The sequence below is a fragment of the Frieseomelitta varia genome, unplaced genomic scaffold, assembly GCF_011392965.1.
Source record: "Frieseomelitta varia isolate USP_RPSP 00005682 unplaced genomic scaffold, Fvar_1.2 scaffold_30, whole genome shotgun sequence".
Taxonomy (NCBI): domain Eukaryota; kingdom Metazoa; phylum Arthropoda; class Insecta; order Hymenoptera; family Apidae; genus Frieseomelitta; species Frieseomelitta varia.
The window spans coordinates 123,742-142,938 of record NW_025110035.1 but is presented as its reverse complement, the minus strand read 5'-3'; the positions used below and the strand labels follow the sequence as shown (position 1 = coordinate 142,938).

The following is a 19,197-nucleotide window of genomic DNA, read 5'->3' as shown; positions in this document are numbered from 1 at the left end:
ATTGTACGTGCAACGTTACGCAACCGTGTTGTCGGCAAGTATGTAAGCAAGCACGAGTGAATTATTATACGATAACGACTGTTGCAGGAGCGACAGTTCAATCGCTGAGCGTTTACGAGCTAGACAGAAGAGTGGAGGAGCTTCGATCGGTCGCGTTCCCGGCTGGCTCTCAAATCAGGCATCTGCAGATATCGCACTCGGCGATCCGCGAGATAAGCGAGGACGCGTTCAACCGGCTGAGCAAAAGCTTGGAATCGTTAGCGCTGGTATTCGGCCGGCTTCCGCACGTGCCGCAGAAGGCGATGGCGACGCTGAGCTCGTTGAAAGCTCTCGATTTGGAGGCGAATCTGGTGCACGAGCTGCCCAGTTACAGCTTCTACGGGCTGTCGCTGATTAAATTGAACCTGAAGGGCAATCAGATAATAAAAATATCGGAGTACGCGTTCGCCGGTCTGGAAGACACTCTCACGGATTTGAATCTAGCGGAGAATAAAATCAGAGTGTTCCCGATGACGTCATTGAGAAGATTGGAGCACCTGACCTCGCTGAGGCTCGCGTGGAACGAGGTGTCCGAGCTACCGGAAGACGGATACTCGAGATTGGACGCACTAAACTTTCTCGATCTAACTAGCAACAATTTCAAAAAGATACCGCTCAACTGTTTTCGCTGTTGTCCGTCCCTGAAGACTCTGTCCCTCTACTACAACGCGGTCGAGTTCGTCGACAAGGACGCGTTCATATCGCTGATCGATCTCGAGTCCATCGATCTCAGTCACAACAAGATCGTGTCGCTGGACGTGTCGACGTTCAGAGCGAACCAAAGGCTGAGATCGATCGATCTCAGCAACAATCACATACATTACATCCGCGGCGTGTTTTCCAAGCTGCCGGAATTGAAGGAACTGTTCCTCGCAGAGAACAACATTCTCGAGATACCGGCCGAGACGTTCGCCGGGAGTACGAGCTTGTCGGTGGTGTACCTTCAGCAGAACGCGATAAGGAGGATCGACGCACGCGGACTGGCAACGCTGAGCCAACTGACGCAGCTGCACCTGAGCGGAAACTACATCGAGAAAGTGCCGCGAGACTTTCTCGAGCACTGCGACAATCTCTCGACTCTGTCCCTCGACGGGAACAACATCCGCGAACTGGAGGTGGGAACTTTCGCGAAAGCCAAGTCGTTAAGAGAGCTGCGACTTCAGGACAATCAAATTACCGAGGTGAAGCGAGGCGTGTTCGCGCCTCTGCCGTCGCTGTTGGAGCTTCATCTGCAGAATAACGCGATAACGGACATGGAGACGGGCGCTTTGAGGTCGTTGCACAGCCTCCAGCACGTGAATCTTCAAGGCAATCTGCTGGCGGTGTTGGGCGACGTGTTCCAAGTGTCGAACGACGTCGGACAAAATGGAAACAGCGGCAGCTCGTTGGTCTCCATTCAGTTGGACAACAACGGCCTCGGCGTTCTGCACAACGACTCTCTGAGAGGGCAAGCGTCGGTGAGGATCATGTGGCTCGGTCACAACAGATTAACCCGGCTGCAGGCTCCTTTATTCCGGGACCTGTTGCTGGTCGAGCGATTATATCTAACGAATAATTCCATCTCGCGGATCGAGGACACCGCCTTTCAACCGATGCAGGCGCTCAAGTTCCTCGAGCTGAGTATGAACCGTTTGAGCCACGTCACCGTACGAACGTTCTCCGAGTTACACGAGCTCGAGGAACTTTATCTGCAGGACAACGGGCTGCGTCGCCTGGATCCCTACGCGTTGACCGCTTTGAAGCGGCTTCGCGTGCTCGATCTGGCCAACAATCATCTGAACGTGCTGCACGACAAGATCTTCCAAGAGGGTTTGCCAATCAGGACGTTGAATCTCAAGAACTGTACCGTCAGCGTGATCGAGAACGGAGCTTTCCGAGGATTGAACAACCTCTACGAATTGAACCTGGAGCACAATCATCTCACTGCGTCTACGCTGGATCGTCTGGACATACCGGGGCTCAGAGTGTTGAGAATATCCTACAACAATTTCAGTCTGATCAACGGAAACTCTTTGGACGGACTACCGTCGCTTCAACACCTGGCCATGGACTCTTCCCAACTGTACCGGATGCCGCCGGAGATATTCTCGAAGAACAAGAATCTGGGCAAACTTCTGCTGAGCAACAACCTGCTCCGAATGCTACCCAGCCTGCTTTTCCTCGGCTTGGACTCGCTGAAAGAAGTGAGACTGGACGGCAATAGATTTCAAGAGATCCCGTACGAGGTGTTCGCGAACGCCACCACCGTCGAGTTTCTATCGTTGGCCAACAACGTGATCGTGAACGTCGACATGTCCAAGTTAAACGGTCTGGCCAGTCTGCGGGAATTAGATTTGCGCGGTAATTACATCATGACCCTTTCGGGATTCGCCGGCGTGAACCTCTCTCGGCTGATATCCGTAGATCTGAGTCACAATCACCTAGCCGCGCTGCCGGCCAACTTCTTCGCCCGGTCTAACTTACTTCGCAAGGTCGAGCTAGCCGCCAATAAATTTCATCAGATCCCGGCGGTCGCCCTGTCGGCGCACAATGTGCCCAACTTAACCTGGCTGAACGTCACGGCCAATCCATTGGTCAGGATACACGAGATTAGTTCGAAAGCGAAGTACCCGGCGCTTCAAGAGATCCACATCTCCGGAACGAACTTGACGATCGTTACCAGCCAGGACTTCGAGGCGTTCCCGGCGTTGATGCACCTGTTCATGGGCAACAACATGATCTCCCGGGTATCGCCGAGCGCATTCCGCAGTTTGCTCGAGCTGCTGACCTTGGACCTGAGCATGAACGAGCTGGAGCTGCTGCCTCAAGAGAGATTAAAGGGACTGGAACATCTCCGGATACTTAATCTCACGCACAACCGGCTGAAAGAACTCGAGGATTTCCCGCCCGATCTGAAGGCCCTACAAGTGCTCGATCTGTCGTATAATCAGATCGGCGGTGTGGGGAAGAGCACGTTCCAGCATCTCGAGAACCTCGCGGAACTTCATCTCTACGGCAACTGGATATCCTCCATTTCCCCGGACGCGTTCAAACCCTTGAAGAAACTGAGAATTCTCGATCTGAGTAGGAATTATTTAGAAAATCTGCCGCTGAATGCCTTCCGACCGCTGGAGACGCAAATACGAAGTCTTCGTGCCGAAGGTAATCTACTTTCTCTCTCTCTCTCTCTCTCTCTCTCCAGTATCGTACGAACTACAATTGTTCACAGATTCGAGACTTTCGTGGCCCAATGCGGATTTAGAACTCGAGATGGGCTTCCAACGTTTTGTCGATATTACATTGTCGATGACTAAATATGAATAGGACTCTCTTAGAAACTGAAACTGAAACGTTTCGAAACGTCGATTTCTCTCAATTTTCTAAGTTCGTAACGTTCGATTCTCGATGATATAAACGGCTAGCTTCCGAACTTTCGAAAACAAAGTAGACGAAAGAAATTCCGAGATGAATTTAAAAAGAACTTTGCAACTTTTAGAATTTTTCCAGGAAAATTTCAATTTCACGTGGAAAGCGTAATTGTTGTTGAAATTACGGCGGCATTAGTCTGCCCGCGCACGACGGTAATATTCATGCATTTCTCATGGAACGGCAATTAACCAAGATTAAACGTTTTTCCGGGTACCAGAGAACCCATTGCACTGCGGTTGCGAGTCTCAAGAGCTCTGGGAGTGGCTGCGTGATCATCAGAAGCTGGTGGGCGGTGGCGTAACACGAAATCGAGGGGGTGGATTGCGAATGAACGACATGGACAACGGATTACTCAGGTGCCAACAGCCGCCGGAATTACGTGGGCTGGTGTTCCTAGAGCTGGACCCGCACGCTTTCTGTTCCGCGCCCCTCGTCTTGAAGCTCGCCATTCAGGACATTCAACCGTTCTCGGTTCTGGTATCTTGGCAGAGTAGAAATCACTCTGGCATCCGTGGTTACCAGGTGGCATATCACACCATAGAAAACATCGAAGAGGTAACGCGATTTCCGTCGATTTGCGCTTACGTAGTAGTAGCAACTAATACGTGGATCCTGGATTTCTTTGTACTTCTCCTCCTTTTTTGTCACTTTTACTCTATTCTATGCGTGTTGTATTCTACACTCGCGAAAACTCGATAACTTAAATAAGGAGATACATAAGTGTGATCTACAAATTAGTTACTACGCGCGTGTCGTGTTCCCGTCGAAAGTATCTAATCGCGCCAATGTTTCGGCGATGAAAAATTTCAGATCCGAGCGAAGATTCTGGAGCCGAATTCACGTTCGACGAAACTGTCGAAGCTCTCTCCAAACACCCGGTATTTGATCTGCGTGTTTGGCTTGGGCAACTGGATGAGCCAACGTCTCGAAGAAGACACGGTGGATCAATTTAACTTCTCGAACCACGAGACGTTCGAGTCGTCGTCGTCGGATATGCAAATGACAGACTCGTCTACGAGCCGGTGCACCGAGGTGAAGACTTTGGAGGCACCGGACGCGGTAATCAGCAGCGACGGTTCGTCGATGGGTGACGTCGGTAGCGTCAGCAATTTCCTGACGAGACGTTTAGGGCTGATAGTTGGCTGCTGCATGGGATTCGTTGTGTTCTTGCTGCTCGTGTCCGTCCTCGGCTATCTCAAGGTGAAGAAACAGAGAGAGACGGTGAAGAGGGAGCAGCCGATCCCTCCGGAGTACATTTCCTACAGGCATTTCAGCATACAGAGCGGCGAGGCTGGACACGCGGCCAGACAGGCCAGCCAAGACGGTCAACACTCGAATTTCATCAACAGTATGGGCAACACTAACCTGAATGTATGAGACAAGTTAAAAAACTCCCGAGGCGTGGAGGTTTCGAACGTTTGAGCAAACTCGGACGGATTTTCATTCCATCCTGGAGTCTACCCCGTCAAACGCGAAAACCTCCCGGCTCGCGGCAGTTTTTTTCATCTCGCGAATCCTCAAATTCGAAGAACCTAATCAACCGAAACGAAACGAAACGAAACGAAACGAAACGAAACGAAAATGACTCTCCAGACGAAGAGACAGACACTTGAGCGAAAAAGAAAAAAAGTTTGTGCGCGTGCGGTGCAAACGCAACAAAAGTGAACGATCTAGTTAACCGAGCATTTTATATGTGATTTTCTACGAAATCTTAACTTTCAATTCGATGTAGCTTTACCCGGTGGACTGGTGGATGGTAACAGAGACGCTGCGAGGCAAATCTGTGTGTGTGTGCGCGTGCGCGCGCGTGTGCGTTCGGTGAATCGGTGGCACGCGTAGAATCGGAGAATTTCATTACGCGTTACCTGCGTCGCGCGTTTGTTGGACGATTTACGAGTACGAAACGCGGTACGCAAGGACCCGTTCGGACTCGCGCGAAGCACGAGTGCATTGTGTTTTCTAAATGGCTCGGCAAACCCGTTCGCGAGACGCAACGGCGACAGCAACGGACAATGCGACGCGTCGTTTCGAGTAAGTGCGTTCTCGAATTACCGCTCGCAACCGCACCAAGAGAGCCAGTCATCCTATCGGGCGATGATGAATCGCGCGGCGAAGACACACCGTCTCGTTCGCGGATCGTGAAACATGTACATAGGTGGACAGTTTCGAATCGTCGCAGCGAGAACGGACAGCGAGTTCCGGGCGACGAGGGGAATTCAAACGATTTAGGCGAACAATTTCGACGATTCTTCATTTAGCGAAATGTAGTTCAGTTAGGACGAGAGCATTGATTCCGCTTGTCTCGACGTAGAGGTTAAAATTCAAACGACTTGCCAGAAAGAGAAAGAGAGAATGAAACGAAGAAACGAACGTTTTCACGCGCCTCGTGGTGAATCAAGGAGAACACGGTGAATCAAGCACGGTCGGTATTGATTCTTCGAGTTCGCGACTTTTCGAGTGTGTCGGTTTGACGGTATTATCGTCGTTGCAACGTGGAAGGAAACGAATAACTGATACCGTGGGACTAATCGCACCTCTTTGCTGTATCATAGGCTATATACGACACGGATGTTATCGGGGGAAATACATTGGAAATTAGGTCGCGTAATATCCAGCGAATTCAGTAGTTCAGGCGATAAGAAGAGAAGCTGGTCTCTGTGAAGTCGCGATAGGCAAGCGTTGCTCGTCGCGTCGAATAGAACCGGGAAACGGTCGATAAGTGTGTATCGTAAATGTTCGATTGCATCGTGAAAGATCTCAGATGTACCACATGCTGTGTACTGTAACATATACATATGTCACTGTAATAAAAATGCAAATTCTTTTTTAACCAACAACTTGTTGAATTGCGCGTTCCCTTTACCATCCAAAGATATCCGTCTTTTTCGAAGAGCGAACGTTCCACCATCCAGCGTTCGAGAAGAATGTTTCGAGAATAATTGAAAATTTTTTAATCGGTACTCAAAATTTACAACCAGCCGAAAAAATAAGGAGGGAGAAAGAGAATTCCAGAGATATTCGGAGCAGTTGAGTTAACGAGAGATATCTGGAACGTTTTGGATAATCGGAATACTTAAAATACACGGTGTGCTGCCAACCATTTCGGTTTGCATCCTTCTCTCCGGCGTTTCAACCCGGTTCTCTGCGGCCCGCATAAATTTTCCAGCGTCTCGACGAAACGCTTCTCGTCTGCTTTATCGTATTTCCTTGTAATTAACCCCTCCTGGACGTCTTAATGCTATTTTCAGCGAGAAGACATTCTGTATATTTTATTCGTCTTTTGATAGGGAGGAAACGTTTCTGTTATTTTTCTTTTCCTTCCTCCCCGCTAATTGAGAAGTCTAATCCTTGCACATTGCCAATAGCAATTTGTAAATTAATTGAGATTAATATTTACACGTCGACTCTACTTCTCTTTCTTTCACCAGATAAAAACTGACTCTTGTACCGTCAATCGAAACTCGTGATTCGATGGTAATCAATCTTTGCGAGTCAGCAAATGAAATAAAAAATTACATCTGTTTCTCTCTTTCTATCAATTAAAAACTGCGTGCCACGCAACGCCAGCGACAATTTGGAATAAATTGAAAACTAACCTTTGTGTCGCCAATAACAATTTGTAAATTAAACAAGATTAATCTTTACGTATCAGTTCTGCTTCTCTTTTTTCCCTTTGGCAGAATTGAAAATTGACTCGTATCCTCGGTGAAATTTCGTAAATTGATCATAATTAATCTTTACGAGTCGGCAAATGAAATGAAAAATTATTTCTGCTTCCCTTTCTCTATCGATAAAAAACAGTCTGCCATCTAACTGACGACAATTTATAGGGATAGTAACGATTAATTGAATGAATCGAAATTAACCTGTCACGCGTCAAAGAAACAAAACGAAATTGTCCACAGAAGACGCGAGGGAGACGAGAAGAAAGGCGGTGAAAGAATGTCGCACCGAGGCAATAAGGTTGCAGCCAGCTTTCGTGGAAACAAAGGACACGATATTGCGTGAAAAAAAAGGGACGAAAATGCAGAGTGGAAGTCATGCACACAGCGTGCACATTTTTCTCAACTGATAGAGCTGTCCAAACGTTTCTCGTTTCGCTCTTTAATCCCGTTTGATGCACGCTTCACCAACCACCTCGCCATCCTACAGCTACATTCTAAATGGAGATCATTAATCGCGGCTAGGTTCAAATGCGCCAATGCCACGGAGAAAAAAATACTCGGCGTCAAAAGTCGCTGACTCGTTTGCTCAAATTCCGTTATTATAAACAAACAAACAAAAAAAGGAAGAAATAGCAGTCTTTTTTAATCAACCGGCATGAAAAGATCCTCCAGTTTGAAAGGTCTCAGAAACCTCGACTCTTTAAGTAGCAAAATATCTCCGCTAGTTTAGAATTGAAACTTTAATAATTACATTCTTAAGAGTCAAACTTGACGACTTTTTCAATAATTTTTATAATCGAAGAAGAAATAAATCATTGTAAGGTTTTAGAGTCACGAGTAGTAGTACGAAATATCGTGACTGAGGAAAAATTTCGACAATTGCGAGTTTCATGAATTTCTCACGTTCTTAGTTCAAACTTGATGATTTTTCAATTGTATAGAAAAAGAAAAAAGATATATATGTACAGAACACACAATGGAATCGTGCGTTCCATTTTGATTATTTATACAGCTGTTACTTTGGAAAGTTTACTTAAAAGCCCGACAAGCTACGGATTTAGCACGAGGAGGATGCCACGAAGAGAATCGGGAAAACAGCCTTGGCAAAAACCCTCTCGAGTCTTGCCACTTTAGAAGCGTCGCGCGGAAAGACGAGTAGAAACGAGTAAAAACACAGCGTGTCTTTTACGGCGAAATGTAAAAACGTGTAAAAGTACAAGGAGTCGCTTTCAAAGGAAACTTCTCTAAGCCGGCGCATTCGGCGCAAATTGAAATTGTTTGAATCATCATGCGCCTCTGTTCTAAGTAAGTGTCTTCGAAGTAGATAGCTACTCCGCGAGACAATAAACGAATTTTTCAGAACGTTTAAATCACAATTCTCAAGACAACTCTCGTGTCTCTTTGCAGTGCTTGCTTCTTGAAAAACTACACGATTAAATTGAAGTCTGTGCTTGACACATTCACTCTCAAACTCAAAGGTCTTTGGAAACTAATTTACTCCAGAATTGATCATGCACAAACTGCCTTTTAACAGCTCATTTAATTCCAATTCATAGCCCGTACACTTTATAACTAACGCGATAGTAATTTATTTTAATTTATTTGAGAAGAAAGCCTGTGTAATTTAAAATCGTTAGTCTGCATTAAATATCGACGTTTGCAAATAGACGTTAGAAAATTATTAGATCTAGAAAGTTACGTGCTCGAACGAAAAAAAAAATTGGAAAGACAGACAAAACAAGTTGGATGAAACTTTAAAATAAAGTTAAAAATTAAGGATATCGCTGATATGGAAAAAAGTATGCAATTTCTGAGAAAGAAAAGTCTAACTCAAGAAAATCTATAAATTCTACGTCTTAAACGTTGTTGTTTATAATCCAATTACTTATAGAGTTGAAAATACGTTGATTTTTGTTGGTATTTGTACAATAAATGCAAGATAATCGTACCCTTCGTTATTCCGTCGCATTATCAGAGGATGAATCTTGGACAGTATTTCATAAAAATGTAAAGTACCCGTTATCCCAATAACGATACAGCGACCCTAGTTTAAAATCGTTCTTAATTACTTAGGCGGAATAATGACTGAAGCAGGACTAATTGTAAGCCGGCTTATCGTGCCGTGGTCATCAGGATGAACTGATAGAAATGTCTCTGATAGCCGAAATCGCGACGCCTATCTCGGCATCTCGTCGAAAATAATGGTACCTTCGAGCGCTCGATTCTCACATATTATTGGTCGTTATCGATAAAATTTCGATCTCCTCCAATTCTCTCTTTTTCTCTCTTTCTCTCTTTTCGTTGCTATTTATCAGAAATATCGAACATCGTAAATAACGTCGATCTTTCTCACGCGATATTCGCACGTGACTTTCGTTATTTAAAAAAAAAAAAAAAAAAAAAAAAAAAAGGGAAAAAATAGAGCTCGCAAAACGGTAGCTTTCGTTATAAAGAATAAAGCTCGTTGAAACGAATTTCACAGATTGCCAGATACGTCCTTTATTACGTAACTAAACTCGTAAATAACTGCCTCTGAATCGGAGAAAATAATCTACGAAGTTGGCTACTTGTTTTCGCGAATCGCACGTCCGATTAAATTAATTCCCTCTCAACCCTTCTCTTCTTTTTTCCCTTTCTCCATCGAGGAGCGAAGCGAAGTTTGAGAAACTTTTTTAAAGGTCCTTTGTTTTTATTGGGAGCGGGAACTTCTTTCGGAAACAGTCGCGGAACCGCAGACAGAGCGCTAATGTAGTGGCCGATTGTCCTTGTGCGTCAGAGTTGCGCCAACCGAGTTACCACTCGGAATACTCGCGGATCGATATAACTTGTTCGCTTTCCCACATTATTCTCTTCTTCACAATTTCCGATTACGTGCGAGACTTTTCCAATTCGACACCGACCGGTTAACTGTGAAGCCTCGGGCTGAGATTTACGTAACTTCCTAAAATCACGTACCTCGCTCCTCTATCATGATCTTGATTCCCTCTTCAGATCGAACCCGTTCCCATTTCTAACCTTCTTCCGGACGACTTTCTTTTTTCTTCTTCTTTTATTTTTTCTCTTTTTTTTTTTTTTTTTAATATTAGAAAGCACACAAGTGAATCGAACAAGATTCTTTCTAGAGACGAATTCACACTCTGCCGAGGCAATTATCACCAAATCATACGAAAATTCCTACGTCAAGCTCCTACGTGTAGTTTTTACAAATTTCTACTTACTCTCGCTAAATAAACTTTCACTTTCTCATAAATAAATTTCTATTTGGAACCTTCGTAAATCTTGCTTACTATTTGAAACGAATAAGAATGTTCGAAATTACATGAACGAGAAGATGAAACTGTACTGAAATATCAATAGCGCAGTTACGACACTCGAAGTAACTCGTGGAAGTAGTCTGCCAAGCAGCCAGAAAATTAGAACCGCGAAATCAGCGTTAAACGAAGACTGATTACACTGCCGCTACCGCCGTTAATTCGTCACTAGAAGCCAAAACAATCTTCCCCCAGTTTTGCTCCATTAAGCGTATTAGTTCGGTTTAGAGCTTTGAATTTGCCGACTTTCGAAGTTACTCGTCACCGACGAATTTGGTCGATGATCCGTCCTCTCTTCCGACGAAGGAGAGAGAGCGAGAGAGAGAGAGAGAGAGAGAGAGAGAGAGAGATAGGGAGGAATGGGGTTGGTTGCCTTGAAATTCGGGCTAGATGGATGTTGTTTCGGTCGCAACACGTGCTTTGCCACGATTAAGTCTCGGCGACGGAATTACCCTTCCACGTAAGACCGATTCGCTGCTGGGTTGAAACGTCGGGCTCCTGGTTAGAAACGGTGTTACACACGCGATTCGTAGCCAACATTTCGAGGCGTCGTGTTCCGCGAGTGGAATTCAGAATAAACCGCGTGGATAAGCATTCGCACAGTTCGATGGTTTGCAAATAACTGCAATTGCGTTTAACTGTCAAATATGCATTTATGTTTCCATGTTGCAACTTCTTCTGCTGATTCTCTTGCTCTGCAGACTGTCTTTCAGTTTCAATCGAGAGCATTTCCTTTTTTTCTTCTTTCATTTCTCAAGCTTAAGTCAGTAAGTTAAAGAATCATCGTTGATAGAACGTGGTAGAACCTCTCTTTGTATTTAATCGGTTCACTTGAATCAAATTTCAAAAGCCAGATTAAATGAAATCTTAATTGCTGTTTAAACTCACTTATTTGAGCGCGATTAACTTCTATTAAGAATCATTAGTGGAGGAAAGAATCAGCGGAGTTGCATTAACTTCAATTACGTAAATTGCTCGTCTCGCGAGAAGTTTATACAAACGGAGTTCTGCTGTAATTTCTCGTTCTATCTGTATGCTACGGTATTTCTTGAAACGTTGGATATCTTTTAATTTGTTAAAAAGATCGGGCTACAATAGAATTGACAATCACCGACAGGCAGACAGACACTGGAAGCGCAACCTAAAAGTTAGGCTTGTATTTTACAAACGGTAGGTTCACTACTGCCATTGAAAAGGGGGATATTGCCTGTGAAGTGTGCAAAACAGCGAACAATGAACCTTTGAAGGAATTTAACCAGCGGCTTTCGGTACACATACATACCGGCTGTCCAGCAATACGATGGAAAATTTGCAAACATCACTCGGCGCGAAAATTCGTGTTCGGTTCGGTGAAAAAAAAAAAATTTCGCTCGCAAAAATCCTGCCGATCGACAAATGGACAAAGAAATCGAAGAATCTCGATAACAGTGGAAAAAATAATTTCGCCCTGTCCCTCGGCGATTTCAACTGACGGTCGATAGCACGGCAGCGAAACTCTTTTTTCCACCGACGCGACTTTCTTTTCGAAAAGTGGATAGGAAAGAGGATACTTAGAAGCGTGCGATTTGTTCGAACGATCAATCCTTGCTGCGAGCTAATCCTGGCGAGTTAAATAAAGTGTCGGCGAGCAAAATTTGAACTACAAAACGCTCAGTAGCTTAACAACCCGTCATTTACACCCAATGAAATTAGCTCTTGGGAAATACCAATGGATCTTCTCCCTCCCGTACGAACGGATATCGTTTAGCTAAATTTAGGGAAGCTTCAGGATTTTCAATTTTTCCTCGAAATTTACATAAATATCGCTCGTTCCGTTCCATCCAGCAATAAATTTTATAACGGGTAGCAATTATGACATCTTGTAATGTCGTAAATCAAACGATAATGAAAACGATAACCGGCGAGTGTATTTTCAATTAATTTTCCGCTGAAATGGCACCAGTCAGATGTACAGGTTAACAATACACGATTTATACATTATCTTCGATGATTAGATCAGCGTCGCGATTATCATTTCCAGTAGTGACAAAATTGTACGAAAGTAATTGGCGCAACGTTTTTCACCATTCGATTAAGAGACAGTAAATATGCAGCTGATGAAAATTTGTTTACTTCTTCGTCTCGATACAAACATAATAAAATTGTAATTAGTTGTTAGCCTAATGAAATATTTATTCGTTCGAATGAGCGTTCAAGTTCACTAAAAAATTCGATGCGTAAAACGCACACCTAACTTCTCTCTTGATTGTATTTGGATTTTTGCGACTGTCTGTAAGCAAGCCAAAAAACCCCCCGAATTCAACCCTGAATCAATAGACATTTGCAATAGACATTTGCGAACAAATAACACATCCAATAATTCACAAGCATGCCACGATGCTCGGGCTGTTCTTTCTCGCGGTGGATTTCGAGCGAAACAATCCGAGGAGAGGTTGCCGAGCGTTTTATTTCGTTTAATTTCCTCCCGGGAACAATATCTTTGGCGACGCGTATAATCAGTGCATTTGCGTAATAGCCTACTAAATATTATCCCCGGAGTAAAACGTTTCCCCAAAATAGTTTTTAATATAACATCGTTGGCTTTGCATCGTCAGGCCGGGGAATTGCGTTTCTCCTTTCTTTTTCCTTTCCCTCCCTTCGTTCCCCTGCCTTATTTTTCATAGTAATTGCGACGAATAGATTAGATATTTCTGTAATGCTGTTCCAAAAGCAGCCGCGCGAAGTTTTCGAAAAAGATTAAAACGAGATTTCCCTTTAGGTGGCTAATGCAGGTAAGAGCAGAGAACTAACTATGACTACTGAATTATGATAACGATGATGGAATCGGATTAACATGAAATTCCATTTCCCTTGATCGTCGTTCACTGTCTTAGCCGGAGAAAATTTATGCGCATTGTTCACGTACATTTTCGGAAAACGGCCGGCGAAACACGCTTTAATTCCTATTGTTGCGTTTTAACCGCATTCGGACGTTTCGTGTACGAAGAATTTCTATCTTTTGTATAACGGGAGCATTGTCGAAGTGGAAAATTATTATATATTATTTTTATTAACCGATATTTCAGTCAAAAGCGAACGTATTTGGCTGTTAATGCACATACGCATCTCGTTTCTGCGCGTTTTATCAATTATTTCTTTTGAAATACTGGCTTCCGAAACGAAAAACCAACTGCCTTTTGTTTCATTTTTTTCTTATTATTATTAAAACGCATTAAATTCAATTCAATTGGAAAAGCATCGATTCTGATAGAATATTTATTTCGTGCGATGTCCATCATAATTTGAGTGAGTATTATGTAGTTTTATTTAGATCCCGAGTTTCAAACAACGTGTTTCCTTCGTACACATGAGTCAAAGAAATTAATTATCTTTCCGTTTGATCTCTTCGCTGCAAAACATCGGTCATGTTTTTACAATCAGAAACTGAGGATCATTTTTAATTAACAATTATCATTTTCTTTGCTGCCGGTGGAAGAGCTGCCTCGCTCGTATCTAAAGTAACACTCGTTTCATCTCTCGCCGTTGTTTCGATAAAACATCCATGTTTTATTCATACACGCGGGCGTGGTAACAGGATTTTCCAGTAAATTTCACGATGCACGAAAACTCGTGCTGTCGTATGCATTGGGACGCAACGACGAGACACGTAGGCACGACGAATTTCACTTCGAACCTCTTTAAAAAGAAAGAAATTCCACCGTGCGTAAGTTACAGAAAACTCTCTTATATCCGACCGTCTTGCATCTTTTACACCTTAACTTTCTCATGTCCAAAAATAATTTATCGATTTGCAATGTTTAATACGTAAATATGTAATAATTTCTAACAATACGTAACAATTTGAGATTAATCAGTTCTCAATACCCGCGAGTATAATATTTGTTTTGCTTTCAAAGTGTAACATCGCAGGTAAAAACACGGTGAGCTGTATTAAAAAGTTCTAAAATGCTTCACTCTATCCATCAAGTGATGTAAAATGCACAAAATGAAGAGAAATGGTCTCGTTGTCATTTTCTCGTGTCACGTCCAGCGATTAATAAACCGCGAACTTTCATGCAAGTTTGTATTTTCGGACACAGTTAAAAAAAAAATACACTCTCGATAGAAAATTGTTTGACATGTCAAACGTTATAAAGAGCATTAGATTTCGGTCTCATGTCCCAAAAATATGAGATATCTCGGGGCAATTATTTTTCAGCTCTTCTTTGTCACGCCATCACACGTTAAAAATGAATCGCAACGTTTCAAAATGCACGTGCTATTTCTTTCTAGCGCTTTGGGCTTGCCGAATGTAACGGTAATGAAATTCGAATTCCAGCGAGATAAATTAATCGCCGAGCGTACAACGTTGGCTGAAATTGAGGCTGCGAGTAACTCGTGCCTCAAACGCATCGAGCATAATGTAACTTTAGCAAAATTGTACGAGTGTTTTAACCATGATGGTGGTTAAATAACAGGCTAGCTGCCGGCAACCGGTTTTACCCGATGTGAAATACCCGTGTTGCACTTCGTTCTTCCATTCCCAGTCGTATGCACTTTCGACTGACCAACTTTCTCACAGGTTGTCAGCCAAAAGCTCGAGAGCGTTCTCATTTTTCGTATACGTAAACCGTTATGTCCCCCCCCCCTCCCCCTCCCCCGGGCGAAACAGGAGAAACGTGAAATTATAGAAAACGAGACGCCGAACAAAAAAGAAAAAAAGAACCGATCGATATTACAATCTCGGTGCTTAATCACCGATTTTTCACGATAAAACACCTATTCGGCAACAAACCAGCGCTTTAACCAAGCTTTCAGTCATCAACGCTCTCAATAGCAACTGTATAGCAACTCATACAAGTATCGGATCGCGTCGATTCACCGGTTCGATAGCCTGCAAATTGTTGCGATCCACGCCGACAATTTCCAGACCGTTCCGAGTCTCCCTACTTTCTCATCTTGTCAACCGTCCTTTTGTCTCACGACAACGCGATATCTTATAGAATTCGAGTTAAACAACAGATTGGAAAGTCAGATGCTGCGAATAAAATAGACGATCGGAGCGTTCGTCGCGTGCTCTTTGAGATTGCACGTTGAGATTCCTCGGCGGAAGATTGCAGAAGATTGAGCTGCGTTTGTAAGACCAGAGAATCTTGTTAAACGTGAGACTTTCGAATAAATCGAGATTCAGGTAAAAAATGCTTGGTCCAACACGAGTATTCGAAACTGTTCAAAAACATTCGAATCCTACATGTTTCGATGCTTTTTAATATACTTTCGAATACCTCCATTTGGTCGGGAACTTTCCCAATAGGATATACCTATTTCACGGATTTCACGGATCAGCGTGGAACATAAAATGCACGGAAAGTTAGATTATCGTTCAATCATTTTCGGATTAACTTTACTGAAATCCAAGGCGCGATTCGACAGAAGAGGAAGCGAGCAGCGAATTTGAAAGACATAGTGTACTTAAATTGATTAGAATTTCATTGGCCGAACGAAACGCGATAACGAAATTGCTCGGAAATAGAGAGGACGAACAAGGGAATGTAATGGAGCGACTTTCTGCAATTTCCCTGGGAATTAATCGAATTACAAAGAATTAACGGCGTGCTGGCCGCGAAAGACGTACGACGTTGATCACGGAACGCGCGATTCTCGGGTGAAATTCAATTGAACGGTTTGCCATAGCTTCGTGTCTATTTGAATTCTGAGTGCATCGGCGAACTCGATAAAAATGGCGGCTGAGGCCAACAAACGTGGATACGAAGACAAATGGACGGATGTGAAGCCGAAGATGAGAATCAGAATCAGGGCCGTGTCGGAATTCAAATTCACCGAGCACGTTCCGTGACGTGAACGAGAACTCTTCTAGTCGCGCGAGTATCACGTACGTGTACAACTCTTTGCCAACCGATATAATTTACATCGACACCGTCGCGTTTGTTGCGCAAGTGGAGCAGCCGCGAAATTAGAATTTACTATCGTAAAGTAATACCCACTTTTATTCCGCCCGCGTTATTCTTGATTATCGTCGAAGCTTGTAAATCACAAGGCAAATAGAGAGCACTTGTACTCGGTATCTTGTACTCGGTAATTACAAGAAAAATTATTAACAAGTATTAACAACAATTGATTTATAATGCTTGTTTTATCTTGCAATATTTTAACAAGTATCCTATGGACCTATTCAATTAGAATCACTCGGTATTTTCAACGGTAATTTGAACTAAATGTTCGTAGTTTTCATTCGATGACCAAAAGCCATACTTTCAATGTTTCATACGTTTGAATTAAATTTAATTTATCTCAAGTTTGACTTTAATTTCGAAATCTCTGCAACTGCGCGAAAACTTCGCAGTCTACTTGCAATCAAACTCCACTCTTCGCAAGTACCTTCGCGTTCAATTTGAATCGCAGTTTTCCAAAGAAGAGCGATCGGTCATGGCAACGCGAGTTCTAAGCAACTATGAAATCCCGATAGAACAAATATCACGTACCACGTTCCCTGGTTGTAACCGTTCGGAGAAACCTGAGAAACCGTTCGGTCGATATCGGCACCGTTTCGCCGGCGGAAAGTTTCGCGATTTCGCGATCCATCGCTTACACGCGGGCACCGACGATTTACAAACAGGCGGAAAACGCTTCGCCTGCTGAAACTTGTAAAATCAATTATCGGCGTTTCGCGGTGAACCTCCGGTTGAAACCGATCTCGACGTAAATCGCGGCGAAGACGAAGATCGATTCACGCTGGCTGGCAGCCGGCGGAAGAAAGCCAGCGGAGACGAGTGGAATTGCGAATCGATCCACTTATTTTCAGCTCTCGCGTTCCGAGTATCGGCCGAGTTGAAATTCACCCAGGCCTTTAAGACAGTTCTCACGTATTTACGGGAAAAAACTTCGCCGCAAGTTTGTTTGCGCTCGGTCAGAGTGAGAAACAATGAGAAACTCGTTTAACTTCATTCAACGCCCGGTAATTCACTTCTGACGCAATAAAAATCCCTGGCCCAACGAAAAATTGATTCGCGCGCGCTTGTTTATCGCGGCGATATTCTCGACGGGGCAGCTAATTCCGTCGGACAAGCTTGTCGACGATACAATAAGGGAATCTCCTATATCGTTTTCCAAAACTAATAAATTTCACGACGTGAAACGCCACCGGCTGCTAAGGCGATGCCGGCCTTTCATCGGATAAATTCGTTACCGGATATAACTCTCACAAAAATTACTGGCTTGGCGAATCTCGATGAAAAGCGGCGCGTTTAATCAAACTGAAAGTTCTAATCTAACGAAAGAGAGATAGCATTCGATATTCCTCTTGGTTACGATCGATCTCTCTGAGGGGTCTGCTCGCATTTCCTTTCTTCTTTGTTTCGCTATTGATAAAGCAGCATTCGAGTCTGCCACGCGAACTAGAAGAGGAACCACTCGTTCTATATATAAAATAGTGGGAAATAATTGATCGCGGCGTGTGGGAAAAATTCGCGAGACGGAAATTTATTGCACTCCTTTAGGGCCGTTTCTACGAGACAATTAACGGTGAAAAATAAAAGTGGGGGATCGAGGAGGAAACGGCTGCTACAAAGGAAGAAAGGGGTGTCGCCGGCGAACGTGGAACGCGTCCGCCGTATAAATTACCCCATCTCTAATTAAGTAGGACCGAAGCTCGCTCGTTATGGTCGAGCTGTTAATCATCGGACTCATCGTCGTTACGACTGAAATTTTTCCGCCGCTTGCACGGTCACGTATCTTCCCGCCAAGAGACGAAATTACTCGCGCTCGTTTCCCTAATACTTTTGTTGGCAATGCCTAACAAAAAATTCGCATCAGTTTCACGGTTCTTCGCTGTGTACTCCCCCGAGAGTTTGTGCCTCGACTTTGGCTAAAATTTCTAAAAAATTCAAGACGACGATGGTATCTCAAAATTTCAGCCAAATCGAAGCGCTCGCAGTTTTTAGACAATATCTCGACAAATTCCCGATTGCGAATAATTATTTACGAGAGATACCAAGATATAAAGAGCAAGGAATAAAACTTGCGACTCACCGTTCGTAGATCGTGCAGCGATGCAGATTCAAGAGGCGTCCCTTTAGTCCTGATTTTCACTTCGTTCGCGGATAAAAGAAAAAAAGTTAACGCGCACACGCGGGAACCGTATTCCGTATACACCGAACTATATCGATATACTATTCACGTGCGTTTTCTATACGCGAATGGTGTCACAAGCGAGAGGAATATACGCGCGTGTATTCACATCTATACATGGACCTGTCAACTTGTTATCGATGTCGCGTTCACAATCCAACAGATATGGAAGGTAGGATGGTACATGGTCCCAGGATAGGAAAAACGATGACGTCTCTGAGACGAGTGAAAGGAGAACTGCCAAATTATTTCCGCCGTTCGCCATCTTCACCTGCGTGATCATCGTAGGAAAACATCTTTTAAATTTCGCTTGCAAATAGTAATATTATAGTAGTATTACAGTTACATATAAATATACGCAATTGCTGGAAATTACTGATGGACGAAAAATAATTCAAATGGAAATAAATGGTTCCGAGGGATTGTAATCTGACATAATTATTTTTTTCTCGACATGGCCATGTGTAGAGATCTTTTCTACAAGAACGTATTTACTTACGATTGGAAGACGTAATTGTAATTTTGTAAAACCTACAACGCAAATACAATGCGCTCTAATACTCTAATAGAATTCTGAATCGTATCAACTCCGTATGTAGAATTTTTTTCATACATCGATATAAATAAAAATATGTTCAAACTGTTAC

General features: G+C 43.5%; 1 protein-coding gene across 4 annotated transcripts in view; it reads left to right on the top strand.

Moving 5' to 3' along the window:
* Positions 1 to 4,954, top strand: part of LOC122529664 (protein artichoke-like) — a 223,628-nt gene extending 218,674 nt beyond the window's left edge. For all 4 annotated transcript variants that reach the window (XM_043655994.1, XM_043655995.1, XM_043655991.1 and 1 more), the window contains 3 exons: positions 88 to 3,180; positions 3,665 to 4,002; positions 4,258 to 4,954. In XM_043655994.1, the coding sequence (XP_043511929.1) occupies positions 88 to 3,180; positions 3,665 to 4,002; positions 4,258 to 4,824 (3,998 nt within the window). In that variant the 3' untranslated portion in view covers positions 4,825 to 4,954. The remainder of the gene's footprint in view (positions 1 to 87; positions 3,181 to 3,664; positions 4,003 to 4,257) is intronic.
* Positions 4,955 to 19,197: the final 14,243 nt, after the last annotated feature.